Source organism: Leptidea sinapis, chromosome 31 (assembly GCF_905404315.1).
Source record: "Leptidea sinapis chromosome 31, ilLepSina1.1, whole genome shotgun sequence".
NCBI classification, from domain to species: Eukaryota; Metazoa; Arthropoda; class Insecta; order Lepidoptera; family Pieridae; genus Leptidea; species Leptidea sinapis.
Window position 1 is genome coordinate 1,847,773 of NC_066295.1, and position 15,115 is coordinate 1,862,887.

General features: G+C 34.3%; 2 protein-coding genes across 2 annotated transcripts in view; one reads left to right on the forward strand and one right to left on the reverse strand.

Annotated features, from left to right (window-relative positions):
* Positions 1-1,140: 1,140 nt before the first annotated feature.
* LOC126974212 (serine/threonine-protein phosphatase 4 catalytic subunit) lies at positions 1,141-9,907 on the reverse strand. The gene is made up of 7 exons (XM_050821668.1): positions 9,704-9,907; positions 9,447-9,620; positions 6,725-6,877; positions 5,821-5,939; positions 4,566-4,747; positions 3,617-3,806; positions 1,141-1,866 (listed from the first exon to the last, which is right to left on the reverse strand). The coding sequence occupies exons 2-7, from the start codon at positions 9,594-9,596 to the stop codon at positions 1,737-1,739; spliced, it is 924 nt and encodes a 307-aa protein (XP_050677625.1). The 5' UTR covers positions 9,597-9,620; positions 9,704-9,907; the 3' UTR covers positions 1,141-1,736.
* Positions 9,908-14,418: 4,511 nt separating this feature from the next.
* Positions 14,419-15,115, forward strand: part of LOC126974197 (flotillin-2) — a 340,191-nt gene continuing 339,494 nt past the window's right edge. Inside the window, exon 1 of the mRNA XM_050821644.1 lies at positions 14,419-14,567. Within this exon, the coding sequence (XP_050677601.1) occupies positions 14,519-14,567 (49 nt within the window). The 5' untranslated portion in view covers positions 14,419-14,518. The remainder of the gene's footprint in view (positions 14,568-15,115) is intronic.

The window sequence follows — 15,115 nt, forward strand, 5'->3', positions numbered from 1 at the left end:
TCATATTCTGGGTGTAGATAAAGTCTTGTATGCAACTAATGATAATTAGGTATTAAAACACTCATGTGATACTATGATAAACCCACGTTCGTGTTTTAATACCCCTTATTATGCAACAGTTGCATAAATAACTATTACCAGTAAACTAAGGTCATTGCCCTGAACTCGGTCCAATGGCGGATAGCTTTAGCACAGAATACGGATGGATACTTACTTACGTGCTATAGTCAGCTGGCGACTCAAACGAATAAGGGCGTGGCGAGCAGCACACCGTTGCCAATCGCGGAAAGAAGCATCATTGCTTTAGTCAGATCAGATGTGGAAAATTATTCGCTCACGCCAATTGCGTGATTTTCACGGTGTGTGAGTGACAGTTTTAGTGCGTTAAGTATGAAGAGTATTCAACATGCACATGTGTCTAGGGCGCAATGTTTGTAACTAAGCCGCAGCTCGCAGGGAACGTTTAGCACTTCCGCTCGGTCTGGAGTTGAGGTGATGCCATGCTTTGCAGCACGCTTAAGCAGGTCAGCCATGATTGCTAGACAGCTTGGAGGAGACAGTGCTGGAATTGTTCGCCGATGACATGATGAACGGGACGAATTTTTTACAATTTCTGCGTGAAGAGGTAAGCGACTTATGGGACGAGCTGAGTCTGGCTTTTTTAGCATATGTGGGTCCAGCTTGATGACTATCCCCACCGTTCCAGAATATGCCTAGAATTTCTGATACTATTATGTCTTACACGACGTTGCTACAACGGGTCCGTGCCAATCTCGTGAAATTTTACCTTCTGTTGAGAGACGCTCAGTATGTAGACATAATTATGAATTGTATTGAGTACAAAATTTTCGTTGTGGTGATTAAAGTGCAAGATATGCGCGGTTCGCAGGTAATCCGGTTCAATCTGGCCGCAGGCAGAGGTTTCCAAACTGTTATAATTAACGTTATTTTTACATGTTTTTTCGATCACAAGTCCCAAAATATCTACAGCAACGGGATCAAATCACCAAACACATGGTACATGTAGGTATACTGTTATTAATCCTTGAAATAAAAAACGTGAAGAATCATTTCCCCGCAACCTACTATATTGCTCATGCAATATTATGAACCACAAGACACGAATAAAAATAAATAAGATCAATTTTTAATACGTATTTATTTAATCTTAAAAATTCACAACTTGTCTATTATTTATTTCCTCAAGCATATTGAAAATTTGGTAAAATTATCAAATAAGTTACACAAATAAATTTTCAAAAATAGTGGTTCAATAGATGTTTTTTTTTACAGAATGCACTAGATTGTGTGCTGTAAGGTTTAATAGGCAAACAGACTTATGGTCTGCTGTTAAAAAAATATATGAAAAACATTGAATTTAATAAATAGATATTACCTATGGAATGGGCTTATTTTACCATTCCTAACAATGTCAATCAAAATTCAAATCGCTCCAATTCAAAAAAGATATTATAATCAGTGGAAATACTAGATATAATTTAGAAAATAATTACTTAAATCAGTTGAATACATCAAACATGGTGGAATAGCTTAACAAGTTTATTTCTAAGTTTATTAAATTTAATTCTTAGTCAGAATATTTGACCCGAATCAATGACAGGTAGTATGGTGAGTGGTTAATTCACATTTGGCAGTCTCATCTTAGCATCACAATTAACTTAACTTCACAATGACGAGTTCGTCGCTAGGTATCGTAAAACTAATTCCATACGCCATTATAAGAAGTAGTCAGGTTGGGGTTTCTTAGAGGGTACACCCCGGGACTCCTGAGGCGCCGCTTCGAATATCGTGAATTCGCGCTGAAGATTCTCATTAAGCTCTAATATGGCTGCTACGTTGCCGCATCTGAAAAAACACTTTTTTAAGTGGGTCATATAGCACGTTTAAATTTATACAATTTAAACGTGCCATATGACACAGAGCGCCATGATTTAAGTCGATAAATCAAGAATAATTTATTTAGAAAGTCTCATTATCAATACATAACATAATATGGTTACCAATGCGTGAGAGTACTAACACTATTGTACCAAAATAGTGTTAACTTTTTCTGCAGCCACATTGTCGAAGCGATCACACAAAGACTTCTATGTATAATACTACTAGACAAGCTCTTGCATAATTGCTCACTGAGTTTCGGTTCCGACGCAACTCGTTTAGTCCACTGCGAGCAAGCGAGAAGTTAACACCGATATTGTATAAAGTGGCCAATAAAACATTGTCATTATTATTACATCATGCGTTTGCGAGAAATGTCCATGTCTGCTCCCCTCTCTGCCCATCCGCGCGATCCATAATTGCGACACAATAATTGTTATTCCAAAATTCTTGTCTAGCAGTGTGTACATAGAATTATTTCCGATCACACGACGATTTATCATGTCGCGACACTTGCGGACAAGCAATTCGACATAAATCAAATCAAAATCACTTTATCCATGTAGGTCACGGAAATGACACTTATGAATGTCAAAAAATTTTTTTCTTATTGAATCTACCGCAACTTCGTAAAGGGTTGTAAAGAAGTAGCAAGAAACTCATTAACATAATATATAAAAAAATTGCGTTATTTTTGTATTATTGTGCCAAAGAATTTTTACGCACGCACTTTTTTTCTGAGATATATGTTCTTAATATTAGCTGTGTATGGTGCGGTATTTGCTCTCTGTGATTAGATAAAATATCTGTGGACAGCAAGTGCAGGTATTGTTCATAATATCTGCCACTGCACAAGGTGCGTATTCGCTGTGGGCCTTATAAGATCCTCTGAATATCGGAATAATATTTTTACTGGAAGAAACATCGAAGGAGAAAGACTGGTACCCATGATACCCATAGGATAATGAAGAGAACAACATTCTCAAAATATCGTAGATGACTTATTAAATATTAACTTATTTTGTTGTTAATTTTAGTAGTATTTAACGATTTTAAATTTTAAGCTTATCAATGTAACATTTTTCGAGTAATTAAAGTATAAATAATAGCTCAAAATTGTACCTACATGTAAAAAAAAATATCGGATTCTGAGTTTTTTCGTTTTACCATAGTAATGTATATTTTTTTACACCATCAAAAAGCAGAGATTACAACGAACAAAAATCCCACCGACTTTTTTGAAAAAGCTGAATTCACGTGGGATCTTCGATTGAAAATGAATATTCTTATTCGATATTTAATTGACTTAAATATCAATAAATAAGGTTATAGAATAAATATTTCAAATCAAAACAAATTACGGTGTATTTGGCATATAAAATGGCAACTTTTCAACAAATTCGCTGAAAAATATTTTTCTTTGTAAAAGATAAAATTTAAAAAACTAAAAACTTGGTTATTGTATCTTTCACATAAATTTTGACGTTATGTGAAAAAAGTGTAAAAACAAAAGTTGTACATCTTTTTTCTACCTACCTGATGGAAAGTAAAAAAACCATCTGCCCAAGGACATCTGCAATAGCAGAGCTCAAGCGAGCTGGTGTTGCCAGCCATTGAGACAGGAGTATGTTCTAGACTTGAAGGTCCCTCTATCGTATCGGTTCGGGAATACCTACAGTAGCCGCATGAAGTAAGCTTGAACAATAAATGATCATACCTGTAGCAATAATTAGGTGCTGACCACACCGTTAAAACTGTTTCATTGAAATGCCACTTGTATCCCTCCATGACGAGTTGATGTGCTCTGCAGATCATGTCGATGTCGTTTGAGACATTGAATTGAGCAACAACATCCGATCCAAACAGGTAACCTGCTCCACGTGGTGATACACCCCATCCTGATGTATCTAAAAATTATCCACAATTTTATGTAAGAACTAACTTCTGCTCGCGATTTTATCAGCGTTAAACTAGTATGCCTCGGGATCTATAAAATTTTCGGGATAAAATGTACTATCCCTATCCTTAACACCACCAGTGGGAGGCTACTTTGCACAGGAAACCGGCTAAGTGAAGCAGTTTCGAGTAAGCATTACTGTGTTCCGGTCTGAAGGGCGCCGTAGCTAGTGAAATTACTGGGCAAATGAGACTTAACATCTTATGTCTCAAGGTGACGAGCGCAATTGTACTGCCGCAAGATATTTGGGTTTTTCAAGAATCCTGAGCGACACTGCATTGTAATGCAACTGATAAACTACTAACGATAGCTTTGGTAGCCATTGGCGATCCCCAACTAACAAATTTATTGTTAAAAGCTCGAAAGCTTACTTCGTGAGGTTTCTAAGTACATCTTCATTTGAGAGAAAATATCACTAGTTTTTTTTAATTAAGTGATGCAGCCAACAGACGACACATAACAAAATGGCGAAGCTAATGTGACACAGCCCTGAATAACTCACCGAATTCGTAACCCCGAGATTTATTTATTTTATTTAGACTTTCACCAATTCTTAATTTCGACTGAAAGTATGATTGATATTGTTACCAGAAAATTATTCTCGTTATACACAGCTCTATTAAAACTCTCTGAAGATACAACTATATTTAAATGGGTCATTCTGTATATTTTATAATTAGTGTACTACATAGGCTTGTTCATAGAATACCTTCGGGGTCACTCCACAGCAAATCACACATGGGTCCATCATGTGGCACTTCTTGTTTTCTGTCTATTGTACGAATTTGGTCCAAAGTATGTATTGATGGACTGAGACCACCATGAACACAGAATATTCTACCATCAATGATAGCAGATAGAGAGAGGTAATCAAAAATTTCGGTGCAGTATCTGTAAAAAAGAGTGTTTTTATATAAGATATGTACATACAACTACAGAAATAAGTAACTCTGCCCATACTATTTCGTAACACTAAACAAATTACAATAACAAGAGCACGGCATCCTTATTAAGAGTGAAATAAGCATTCATACAACTTAGAAAACCGCCAAAAACACATAATATGTTATATGGATGTGGCGGACAAGGACCAAACAAATGGTATTTACAATCTTATTATTCTCTCAAATCAAATGACTTATGAATTAAAGCAATTAAATTTTAAACTTACAACATATTCATATTTAAATTAAGCATTTAGAATGTTATTAAAGTATACCCTGGTTAATATGATTTCTGGGATAACGGAAACACCATTTTATGTTACTCTCTGCAACTTATGTGACATTATGATGACAATGTGTCACCGTAAGAAATTCAATCAATTGAAGATCTAATTGAGAAAATGAATAACACACAAAAAGAGAACTAAGTGATATAGATGAAGACGAAGATGAGTCAACTCCGATTTTGTCAAGAGCCTTGACAATATCAGCTGTTTACACTTTAAGATGCTATGTAGTTCTTTGAACCAAAGCTAAGATGCACTGCAAAAGTTAAATATTGAAAATCTTGGAATTGCTACTGCATCAAAACCTTCCTGTCCAACCAAAATAAATGATAAGTAATTATTATTATAATTACTCTATATTTTTAAAGGTTTTTTAAAAATGTATAAATTAATACCTACATATATGAAATTAGAAAGTAATGTATGCAATAATATGAAGTATGCTTTATTTTCTCTATTCCGCATAAAAGGCATTTATTTTCTCAAAATTGATTCCCTTTTTGATGTCATTTCTAATATACTAGATACTACTACCGCTTCCGGAAACAAATGGCGCTCTGAGAGAGAAGAAGCAGCGCTAGAAACTCTCCCAGCATTTTTTTTATACACTCTTTTTAATAAAAATACTAAATAATATGCTTTACCGTTTAAGACACTTTATTGGTTGGGTCCCTGTGAAATCACCTTAAATGGGTGTTACTGAATATACTTTTAACAAAAAAAAAAACATTACCTCCAGACAGTAATTGAGCCATACTTCCTTAAGCACTCATCATAAAATCCATATACTTGTGTAATCTGTCTAGATTCATGATTTCCTCTTATAAGTGTTATGCGATCTGGGTAGCGAACCTGACAAATCACATAGAAAGCATTAATTTTTTGGTGGAATCTATACTGAATTACTAATGAAAATTAGAAAGTTATTATTGTGTTAAAAGAACATATAATAAGAAAAACCCAAAGGACCAATTGAAAAAAATAAAATAAAATGGTGAATAGGTCTTAAAATGAGATTTGGGAAATATTTGAGCATTTGACATTATGATAGTTATTCTGTCACTTTGTTTTATTTGCTTTGTTTGCCATAAAACGACATATCAAAGTCGTGAAACTATATAACATAATTTTTATCCTCACCCATGCTTTAAATCCTCTATTAAAGATCCTGAAACATTAGGACATTGGCTGTTTTAATATTAGCAGTAAGCTAACTGTTTTAGAATCTTTTAGAGGATTCATATTCTGGGTGTAGATCCTGTATGCAACTGTTGATAATTAGGTATTAAAACACTCATGTGATAATATTTTTACGCTTGGCTTCACATTGTGTGATAAACCCAAATTCGTGTTTTAATACCTCTCATTACACAACAGTTGCATAAATAAGTAATACATAATAATCTTGATGAAATTGCAAAATTTATTTATTGTTCACAGCAACATATTTCAGAACCCCAAAGTAGTACTTACATTATAATGTCACCACACATTCACTTTAAAATGGAACAAATTGTGCAATCATTTTTGTGATTGGATTGTGATTTATAATATGGGCCATCTGATAGTAAATCCTGAACTTTTCTTTTACTTGGCATTGGCAAAATCATAGTAAGTGGTTAAGAATAGAAGTATACCTTAAGAGCTAGAAGCAACAAAAATGTTTCAACAGAGTAGAATCCCCTGTCCACAAAATCACCCATGAATAAATAATTTGTTTCCGGAACATCCCCACCAACTTTGAACAACTCTTTGAGATCATAAAATTGACCATGGATATCTCCACAGACCTGAAAAAAATGGTAAATTATGCCTAATTTTATTGATCTAGTAATCACTATGGTCTCTGCCATTCATCCAAATATTTTTCATACTAATTAACACTTAAATTGAGTGATGATATTTATACATTATTTAGTGGTAAGTATTACATCATCACCTGCTAACAATCAAGTTATAGCAACCATGAGGAAAATGGAAAATTGAAGCCCATTTTTTAACCATTTCAAATTATTATAAAAATAATGGGACTAATAAAATTTCAAGTGTCACAGAACACGAAGATCTTTAGAGAAGAACAGAATGATAAAATTATTTTAATGGTGCACTTTTTTTTATATTAATTGGCTCTGTCAACTGAATGTTGACGATTCGGCCAGTGTCAAGGTGGAGAGATTTTTTATTTTAGTTTAGCTGATTGAAGTATATAAAGAGCTGATTTAAAAGGAAATGATCCGTTGATATAGCTGTGTTTTTTTTTGTGAACTGAAGAATAGGCAACAAGAGTTAGTATGGTTAGTAATAAACACCCATAATATTAACTACCTTGTTAGTATCTAATCTAAGTTTAAGGGAGAAATGTGTGAATGTAAGTGGGAATATGTGCCTAATAGAAGCGTAGAAAGTATGGAGGATAGAAATTACAATTTAATATTATTGCGGGAAATAAATTTGTTAAGAATCTTTATGAAAGGTGAATGTATGCCATTCACACAATTAAGAAGAAAAGGGATGTTGATGGGGCGAGGGATATCCTTCGGTAGAAGGTTATATAAAGGAATTGACAATTTAGGGCAATAGAAAAAAATATGTTCAAGAGTACCTTCCTCAAGGCCACATTCACATATAGAATGGTCCCTTACCCGGATCTTGGCCAAAAATATTGGGGAATAATGGGGTTAATATATATTTCAGATACAAACAATGTATGTTTTGTTTATTTAGTTAAGATCAAGTTTTATTACCTACTTGTGTAATCTGTCAAAATAATTAGAAAGTTAAAATATTACATTTTTTATCGTGAAAATTTACTGGTAGAGAGACACTAATGCAACCAAAATGAATTTATGGTCCCAATGAGCCATTAGGAACATATTTTAAGGTCTATATACCAGTAATATTCATCTAAATGTATAATTTGTTCACAGAAATTAGTTGCTATTTCAGTTATCTCAGATCTTAAAGTTGCTAAATTGTTAGATGATGTATCTGAAATCTAGAGAAAAAATATATTGAAAAATTCTTCATTTCAAGTAGCATTGCAATTGCATCCATCAAAGATTAACAATAATTCTTGCAGACGACAGATAAAGGAGTAGCTGTGGAACCTATCTATTTGCCATCCTGTGCAACAAAGCCTCCCTGGTAATGGTCAATGTTTTAACACATTTTAATATATCAACAGGAAAACACAAATTAGACTATGTTGAGAAAAATATATATTTCGGATAAAAATATTTCTTAAGAAAAAAAAAATAACATTGATAAAGAAGCATTGAAAAAATATTGGCCCAAAAACAATTTTATGAAAGACATTACAACAGATACTTAGAAAACTGCTATGGAGTTTTTGATTCACCCTCGCCTGCTATATGTGCCTTCCATATCTGGATTTATAGAAATATGTAAGATGAAAAATTACAAGAAATAGAAAGTGGAATGTTTAGAATTATTTCTGTCTGACAAAACTAACAGATAGTTTAACACAGGCTCTGAAACTAAAAAGGTAATAGGCAGGACACATTACACACACCACTGAGAAGACCATTGGAGAAGAGATTAGTTGAAAGACCATATTATAAAAGGTAGTCAGATGACATTGACTAAATTTAACTTAATAGTGAAATAATTGTCATTTAAGCTTTGAATGTTGAATTTAATTTTTTGAGCCTTGTTAATACATTTTTTAATGTTTTATTGGCAATGGCTAAATTAATAAAACCAAAACACAATGAAAAACCTTCTTTTGGTTTATGGGGCAAAAAATTTAATTTATCCAAATAGGTCTCCGTTTTTCTTTTTTTTCATTATATTTAATAATAGGAAGAATAGAAATTAAAATCATATAAAGGCAATAATAGTATAAAATACAACTCTGCTCACCAAGTGGATTATATTCACAAAGGATAATGAATATAGATTCTATCTCAATCGATAATGAAGCTCTTTCTTTGACAGCCTAAACCCTATAAATACACACTTTTTCCTTACACACTTTTGTCATAAAATATATAAGATATCCCAGATATGTTATTTCAATAAAAATAAAGTAAGTAGCTATAAAGAAATTACCTATTTACTTACCTTACTACTAATTTATACCCATTGTGAAATTTTAGTTCAGTGTAAATTTTTGGGTTTGTTTCTGGCGCACAGACCCTTATAAGTATAATTTCAATCAAGCCATATTTTTATATATTTTCAGAGGCTTCCCAAAGGTTAGTAAAATACGTACTAAACAATTTAGAGGCCTTATAGCATAAATTATTTAACATGGTGTTAATTAGTTGTATGTGCTACACCAGATCTTACACATGAATTAATATTAGAGAATATCAGTTAATACACATGGAATATTACCGTAACAGGAGAATCAACTCGTTGTACGTTACTTTCTTCAACAAGAATTTCACGGGCTTTCGCACATAGTGCTTTAACCTCTGCCTCCATAATTATTTCACATCTCTTCAACTGTTCAATTTGACGGTCTAGATCACTTGTATCAGACATTTTCTACTTATGCAGTTATAAAATCTGTAAATATATATAATTTACAACCACGGTAAGGTAACGTAAAACAGTAAGAAATTTGTGTTCAGCAAAAAATGTCAGCTTACTTCAGTTGAAATAAGAAAAGGGTTGCCTAGCAATCACACTAAAAGAAACACTAATATTGCTTATTGAGTAATATCACTAAACCTAAGTTAGCTACGTCTGCACTTAAAAACAACTTTTCATATGAATTCAAAACCCTAATCAATAGAAAACAATACACAACGCGAACTCACAAATTAACATTGCTGATTGCAAGCAGATTGCAAGTCTGAAGCTTAACTGTGAGTCAAAGAGAATGTAAATAACAGATTACAAATAGTCTGAGTCAACAAAATGACACAGCTTAGAAGAGAACACACTAAAATGGGCACTTATAGTTTTAGAACTCGGAGCAAAAGCCTGAAGAGCACGCATTTTATTAAACATTTTGTTAGTAGTTGACGACATGCGGCAATGAACTTTAATTCAATTCCTTAAGTAGATTCTTAAGAAAGGAAGAAATTTTATTCCAGTAAAGTAGTGTTTCCACTATATCGACAAATAAAGTGTGAATATCCCTACTAATAAAATGTGAATGTAAGTTTGATTGTTAGGCTTTCACGCCAGAACTACAGAATCGATTTTGATGAAATTTAGTACAGCGATAGACTAGAGCTTGGGAAAGTACATAGGGTATATTTTATCCTTTATCCCAGAAAAATCCATGGTTCCCCCGGGATTTGTGAAAAACTGAAATTCACGTCGAAGAGCTATAACTATACCAATAGTAGGTTAATTTTGTCATTGCAATCTTCCTCGACATAAGATTCACATGATATGTTGGGAAGGAGAGCGAAAACGGAAGCTGGGACTGGAATAGGACACGAGAGAATCATCAATTCCTAACTTGCTCATTATTTAAAGAAAATCTTTATATTCGCGGACGAAGTCGCGGACATCAGCTAGCAAGAAATAAAGAAACATGCTGTTGGGTTGAATTTCTGTGCATAGCTCTTGATCTGGGAGTCTTCATACGTAATGCACATTAACCTGCAGGTACATTTAAACGTGAAAAGACAAACGAGCATACAATAAAATGTTATAATAGGTATGTTATTATGTATATTGAATGTACGGGTTATAGGGGAAAAAAATATTTGTTTGTGTAACTAAAAAATTAAGCCCTAAAAACGTTACATTTAAACTATATACAGTGTTCAACAATCATTTAAAACTAAACTTTAAGAGCTCCCCTCGTTCACACCAAGTTATTATACATGTATTTGACGAGTTTCATGCATATACTAGTTCTATGAAATGTTTTCAAAATACAAAAATATAAAACTTGTTGGATATAATTGTTTGTGAAATACTAGTTGTATACATGTTTATGATCTCATGTTTTATACTTGTTGTAGGCTTGTAGCATGCTGAGCATATTTAAAAATCATTCTACTTATTTACAAGAGGAATAATCCAATTTAAGCAAGATATGAATAGCTCTTGTTACCCTGTTGAAATAAGCGCCACCTACCGTTTCTGTCTCCAGATCATTTCGGAAATTTCTTGAACTATCCAGATCGTTATAGACCAATGATAGTCTGACAGATATATATCTACCGACTTTCAACCACCATAGTTGATGATGGGAGCCGCTTCCAATTGCTTATTGGGCCTTTTGCCACATACAAACACAATTTGTCTGTGATGCTTAGTTTTGGATGCAAAGTGAAATATACGGACACAAACCTCAATATATATTGTAATATATATAGATAAGATGACTGACTTTGATTTTAACTGTATAAATACATGTTCTAGATGACAGGATTAAAGTAACACAAGTAACGCCCGTTCGCGTGTAAACGCATGCATTAAATAATAAATAAATAAATAAATTTCGTTTATTTCAAAGATTACATATACATTTTTTAGTGGTTGAGACTTCCCAGTAAGTTGTCTTAGGACACTTGTATTGGGAATATCTCGCAACTTCCTTAGCAGATAACTTTTTATTTAGTAAACAATATAGAAATAAACAGAAATGATTAAAAACCAAATTTTACAATTTACAATTAATTGTGTGTGTTTGTGTGTGTGTGTGTCTGTGTGTGTGTGTGTGTGTGTGTGTGTGTGTGTGTGTGTGTGTGTGTGTGTGTGTGTGTGTGTGTGTGAGTGAGTGAGTGTGTGGATGTGGGTTTGAATTGGACCTTTGATTGGGTCCATCTATACAATGCGTGTGTTTATCATGTCAGTCTGATCAGAAGATTTTCCACTTCATCATAAGCAAGACAAGTTAGCCAATTATTTAAAGCTTTTCTTCATAGATGTAATGTCATAGGATATATATTTAGGACACGATTTATTTTATTATATAAGAACACTGATTGACAGCTAAACTGTCGTTCAGCAAAAGTAGTGCGAACAGTAATGGTATCTGCTACTTTATCATTTCTCCTACTGATCAATTTGGCGTGATCTAGCGGAAGTGACTTGTGGACGGCTGAAATGATGTTAAGAACATAAAGTTTCCTTATTGTCAAAAGATTACAAGTCAAATAGAGCGAATCAGTTGGAAATCTTAAAGGTTTGAAGTACATGACCTTGAGAAGTGATCTTTGAGCTCTTTCCAATTCTAAGAGGTTTATCTTAGTTGCGCCGCCCCATACCGGGATGCAGTAGGTGATCACAGATTGAGCCAAAGCGATGTATATTTTATTAAGGACTGTGCTATTCATAACGTGCCGCAGAGTTTTAAAAATCCACATAAGTTTTCTCACCCTGGTTATGACCAGTCCTATTTGGCAATGCCAACTTAACCGGGATGCCGAGATATTTGGTACAATTAACCTTTTCTATGGAGGGACAATTACAATTCAAATCGTGTGGGTTGGAGCATGAATGGATTCTGATATAGAAGTCTTGAACGGGCTGGTATCTGTCATGTGGAGAGAAACATATATAGTATGTTTTTGATATATTGAGTGACAATAGATTTTGGTTTAGCCAATTTGAGACTCTTTCAAGGCCCATCTCAGCCTTCCTCTGTACGGCTTCCCACGAGATACCAGAGAAAACAATGGCTGTGTCGTCAGCATAAGTGAATATACTCGCCCCGTCGATCTGGAGGTTACATAGGTCGTTAATATAGATTAAAAAGAGTGTCGGGCCAAGGACACTGCCCTGCGGTACGCCAAATTTCACATTTCCCCTTGTGCTGTGGTATAGGTCAACCTTAACTTCCTGTATTCGGTCATTTAGGTAGCTGTCTAGGAGAGAGAGGGCTTTGTCACGAATGCCCAGGCCCTCCAATCTGCGCACAAGAATGGGAATAGAAACTGTGTCAAAGGCCTTTTTTAAATCTAGGAAAACTGCAAGACATTTATTGCCCTTGTCCACTTCTCTTACTATAGCTTTTGTTAGTCCTAAAATTGCGTCTTGTGTGGAAACACCTTTTCTAAAGCCATATTGACAATTAGAAATAATATTATATTTATTGAAGTATTTAAGAAGTCTATTGTTAATTAATTTTTCTATTATTTTTGAAATAACAGACAATACAGAGATAAGTCTATAATTGTTTACATCAGTTTTAGTCCCACTCTTGTACACAGGAGTAACAATGGAACGCTTTAGAGAGGAAGGAAAAATACCTGATTTAAAGCAGAGATTAGCCAATCTTGTTATAAGTGGGATCAAGTAATCTTTAGAGAGCTTTAGAAATTTCGTTGAAATTCCGTCCCAGCCAGGAGCGCTTCTAGAGTCAAGACTCATAAGTATGCTGTTGATCTCTTCAGTATCAGTATCAAGTAGTACAAAAGAAGATGAATGAAAATGATGTATAGAGGGACTTTGGTAGGAGCCAAGCATTAGCTATCACCTCCCTCGACCATTTAGGGGTGGAAAAGATCTGCCTAACGGCTCCCATAAAAGCAATGTTATTGAAGCAAACATGACATCCATTTATTTCTTGTGGCCCCTTGTGGCTTAAATAACATGGGCGATAAGTATGTAGTCCTAAGTGAGGTGCAGCCCACCAACTAACAGCCGTTTAGCAATGCGACGTTTGACGGGACCCCTGGTGTAATTACCCATTTATAATGTAATTAAACAACTGATATATTGATTTATTCAGATGTCTCACATATGACGGGATGCGGATATCTTAACCGTCTTCTTCTTGCGTGCACCCGCTGACAGTACTCATTACTTTATTTCAGCGAGTGCAATGCACCTTGAATTTCGTCTGGCGTCAGTATCAACCGTCATACGGGATACGGGGATGTTTCACATTGTGGAGGTTAGTGCAGGCTGTTGTTTAACCTTGGATTCATGGTTGCTTTCGCATTGCTTCAGGAGCCGGGTCGGCTTCGGTTGGCCGGGGATTCGTTTAGACGATTATATTGTGACGAGCGTGATAGCTCCTAAGAACTTTTCTCGTTGGGCTTGCAGCGAGTCATGAAGATTCCTACTCACGGCTACTTGAGGGCTGGGATCATACGTCACTGCACAAGCCAACAGCAGACCTGCGGTTGTGTTATGTCATTTGCAGGGGGATGCCACTGTTGGGATGCAGGAGAGTAAGGAGGACTCAGCCAAATTCTTATAGAATAGGGAATACTCAGGCTTCATGATTTATGTAGTCGCGTTGGTTGTCCCACCGCTGACAGCTGCTGTGGTTAGTATTTGATTAATCTGGTTGTTGGAATGTTGACATTTGACTTACCTATGTTGTATAGTCTATTTTGTGAATTGTCTGTGTGTGAGTGTGATATGTTGTTGTTATTTTTATAGAAGTACGATTTAATTGTGTTTTTCTCAAATTTGGGACCATTTTGAGTGATATTTGCTTATAATTAAAAGTGATTAAGCAGCTGTTTATATAAGGTTACTGCAAAATGGGCAATATTCACACTGTTGGACCCAACGAGGCACTAATTGTATCAGGTAAGTTAAGCCTAATTAATTTTAATTATTTGCTGCTACAAAATTTGCATTTAAACTTTACTCTGAGCTGTATTAAAACTGATCATTCAACAATTAACGATTGTTGCCTCTTTTCCTTGATATGATGGTTATCCTTTGAAGTAAAGCTGAATATTTGTTCTGAAGTCCGCTTGGACCGGCGACCACTATTTGGATAATTTTTATAAGAATTTTCAGCCTTTCACTGTGAACAATTGAGGATTTAGTACTAAACAAAAAGTTAATGAATCTAAAAAATAATAATTATATTTTCAATGTACTAACTATACTAAAACTCAAGTTTATTATTTTGGAATTTTATTATTCACAGATAAGATTATTATTTCATATATTAAGTTAGGTAGGACAATATTACAAAACCATAGAATATTTTCTGGTATAACCTATTTCCGATATGTATTTGGTACACATACTATTAGGTTATCAGGTTTTTGGTTGCTCCCAGACTGTTTGATATTTGCCTTATTATAAAAATTACTGGATGTCCTAAATCAATTTAAACAATATTA

What these genes read in the sequence shown, in the direction of transcription:
- LOC126974212 (XM_050821668.1), bottom strand. Translation starts at nt 9,596, where the DNA reads ATGTCTGATACAAGTGATCTAGACCGTCAAATTGAACAGTTGAAGAGA. An exon ending in TGTTGCTTCTAGCTCTTAAG is followed by an intron (nt 5,940 to 6,724) that starts GTATACTTCTAT and finishes GTGATTTGTCAG; the next exon opens with GTTCGCTACCCAGATCGCAT. An exon ending in GGCTCAATTACTGTCTGGAG is followed by an intron (nt 4,748 to 5,820) that starts GTAATGTTTTTT and finishes TCTTTTTTACAG; the next exon opens with ATACTGCACCGAAATTTTTG.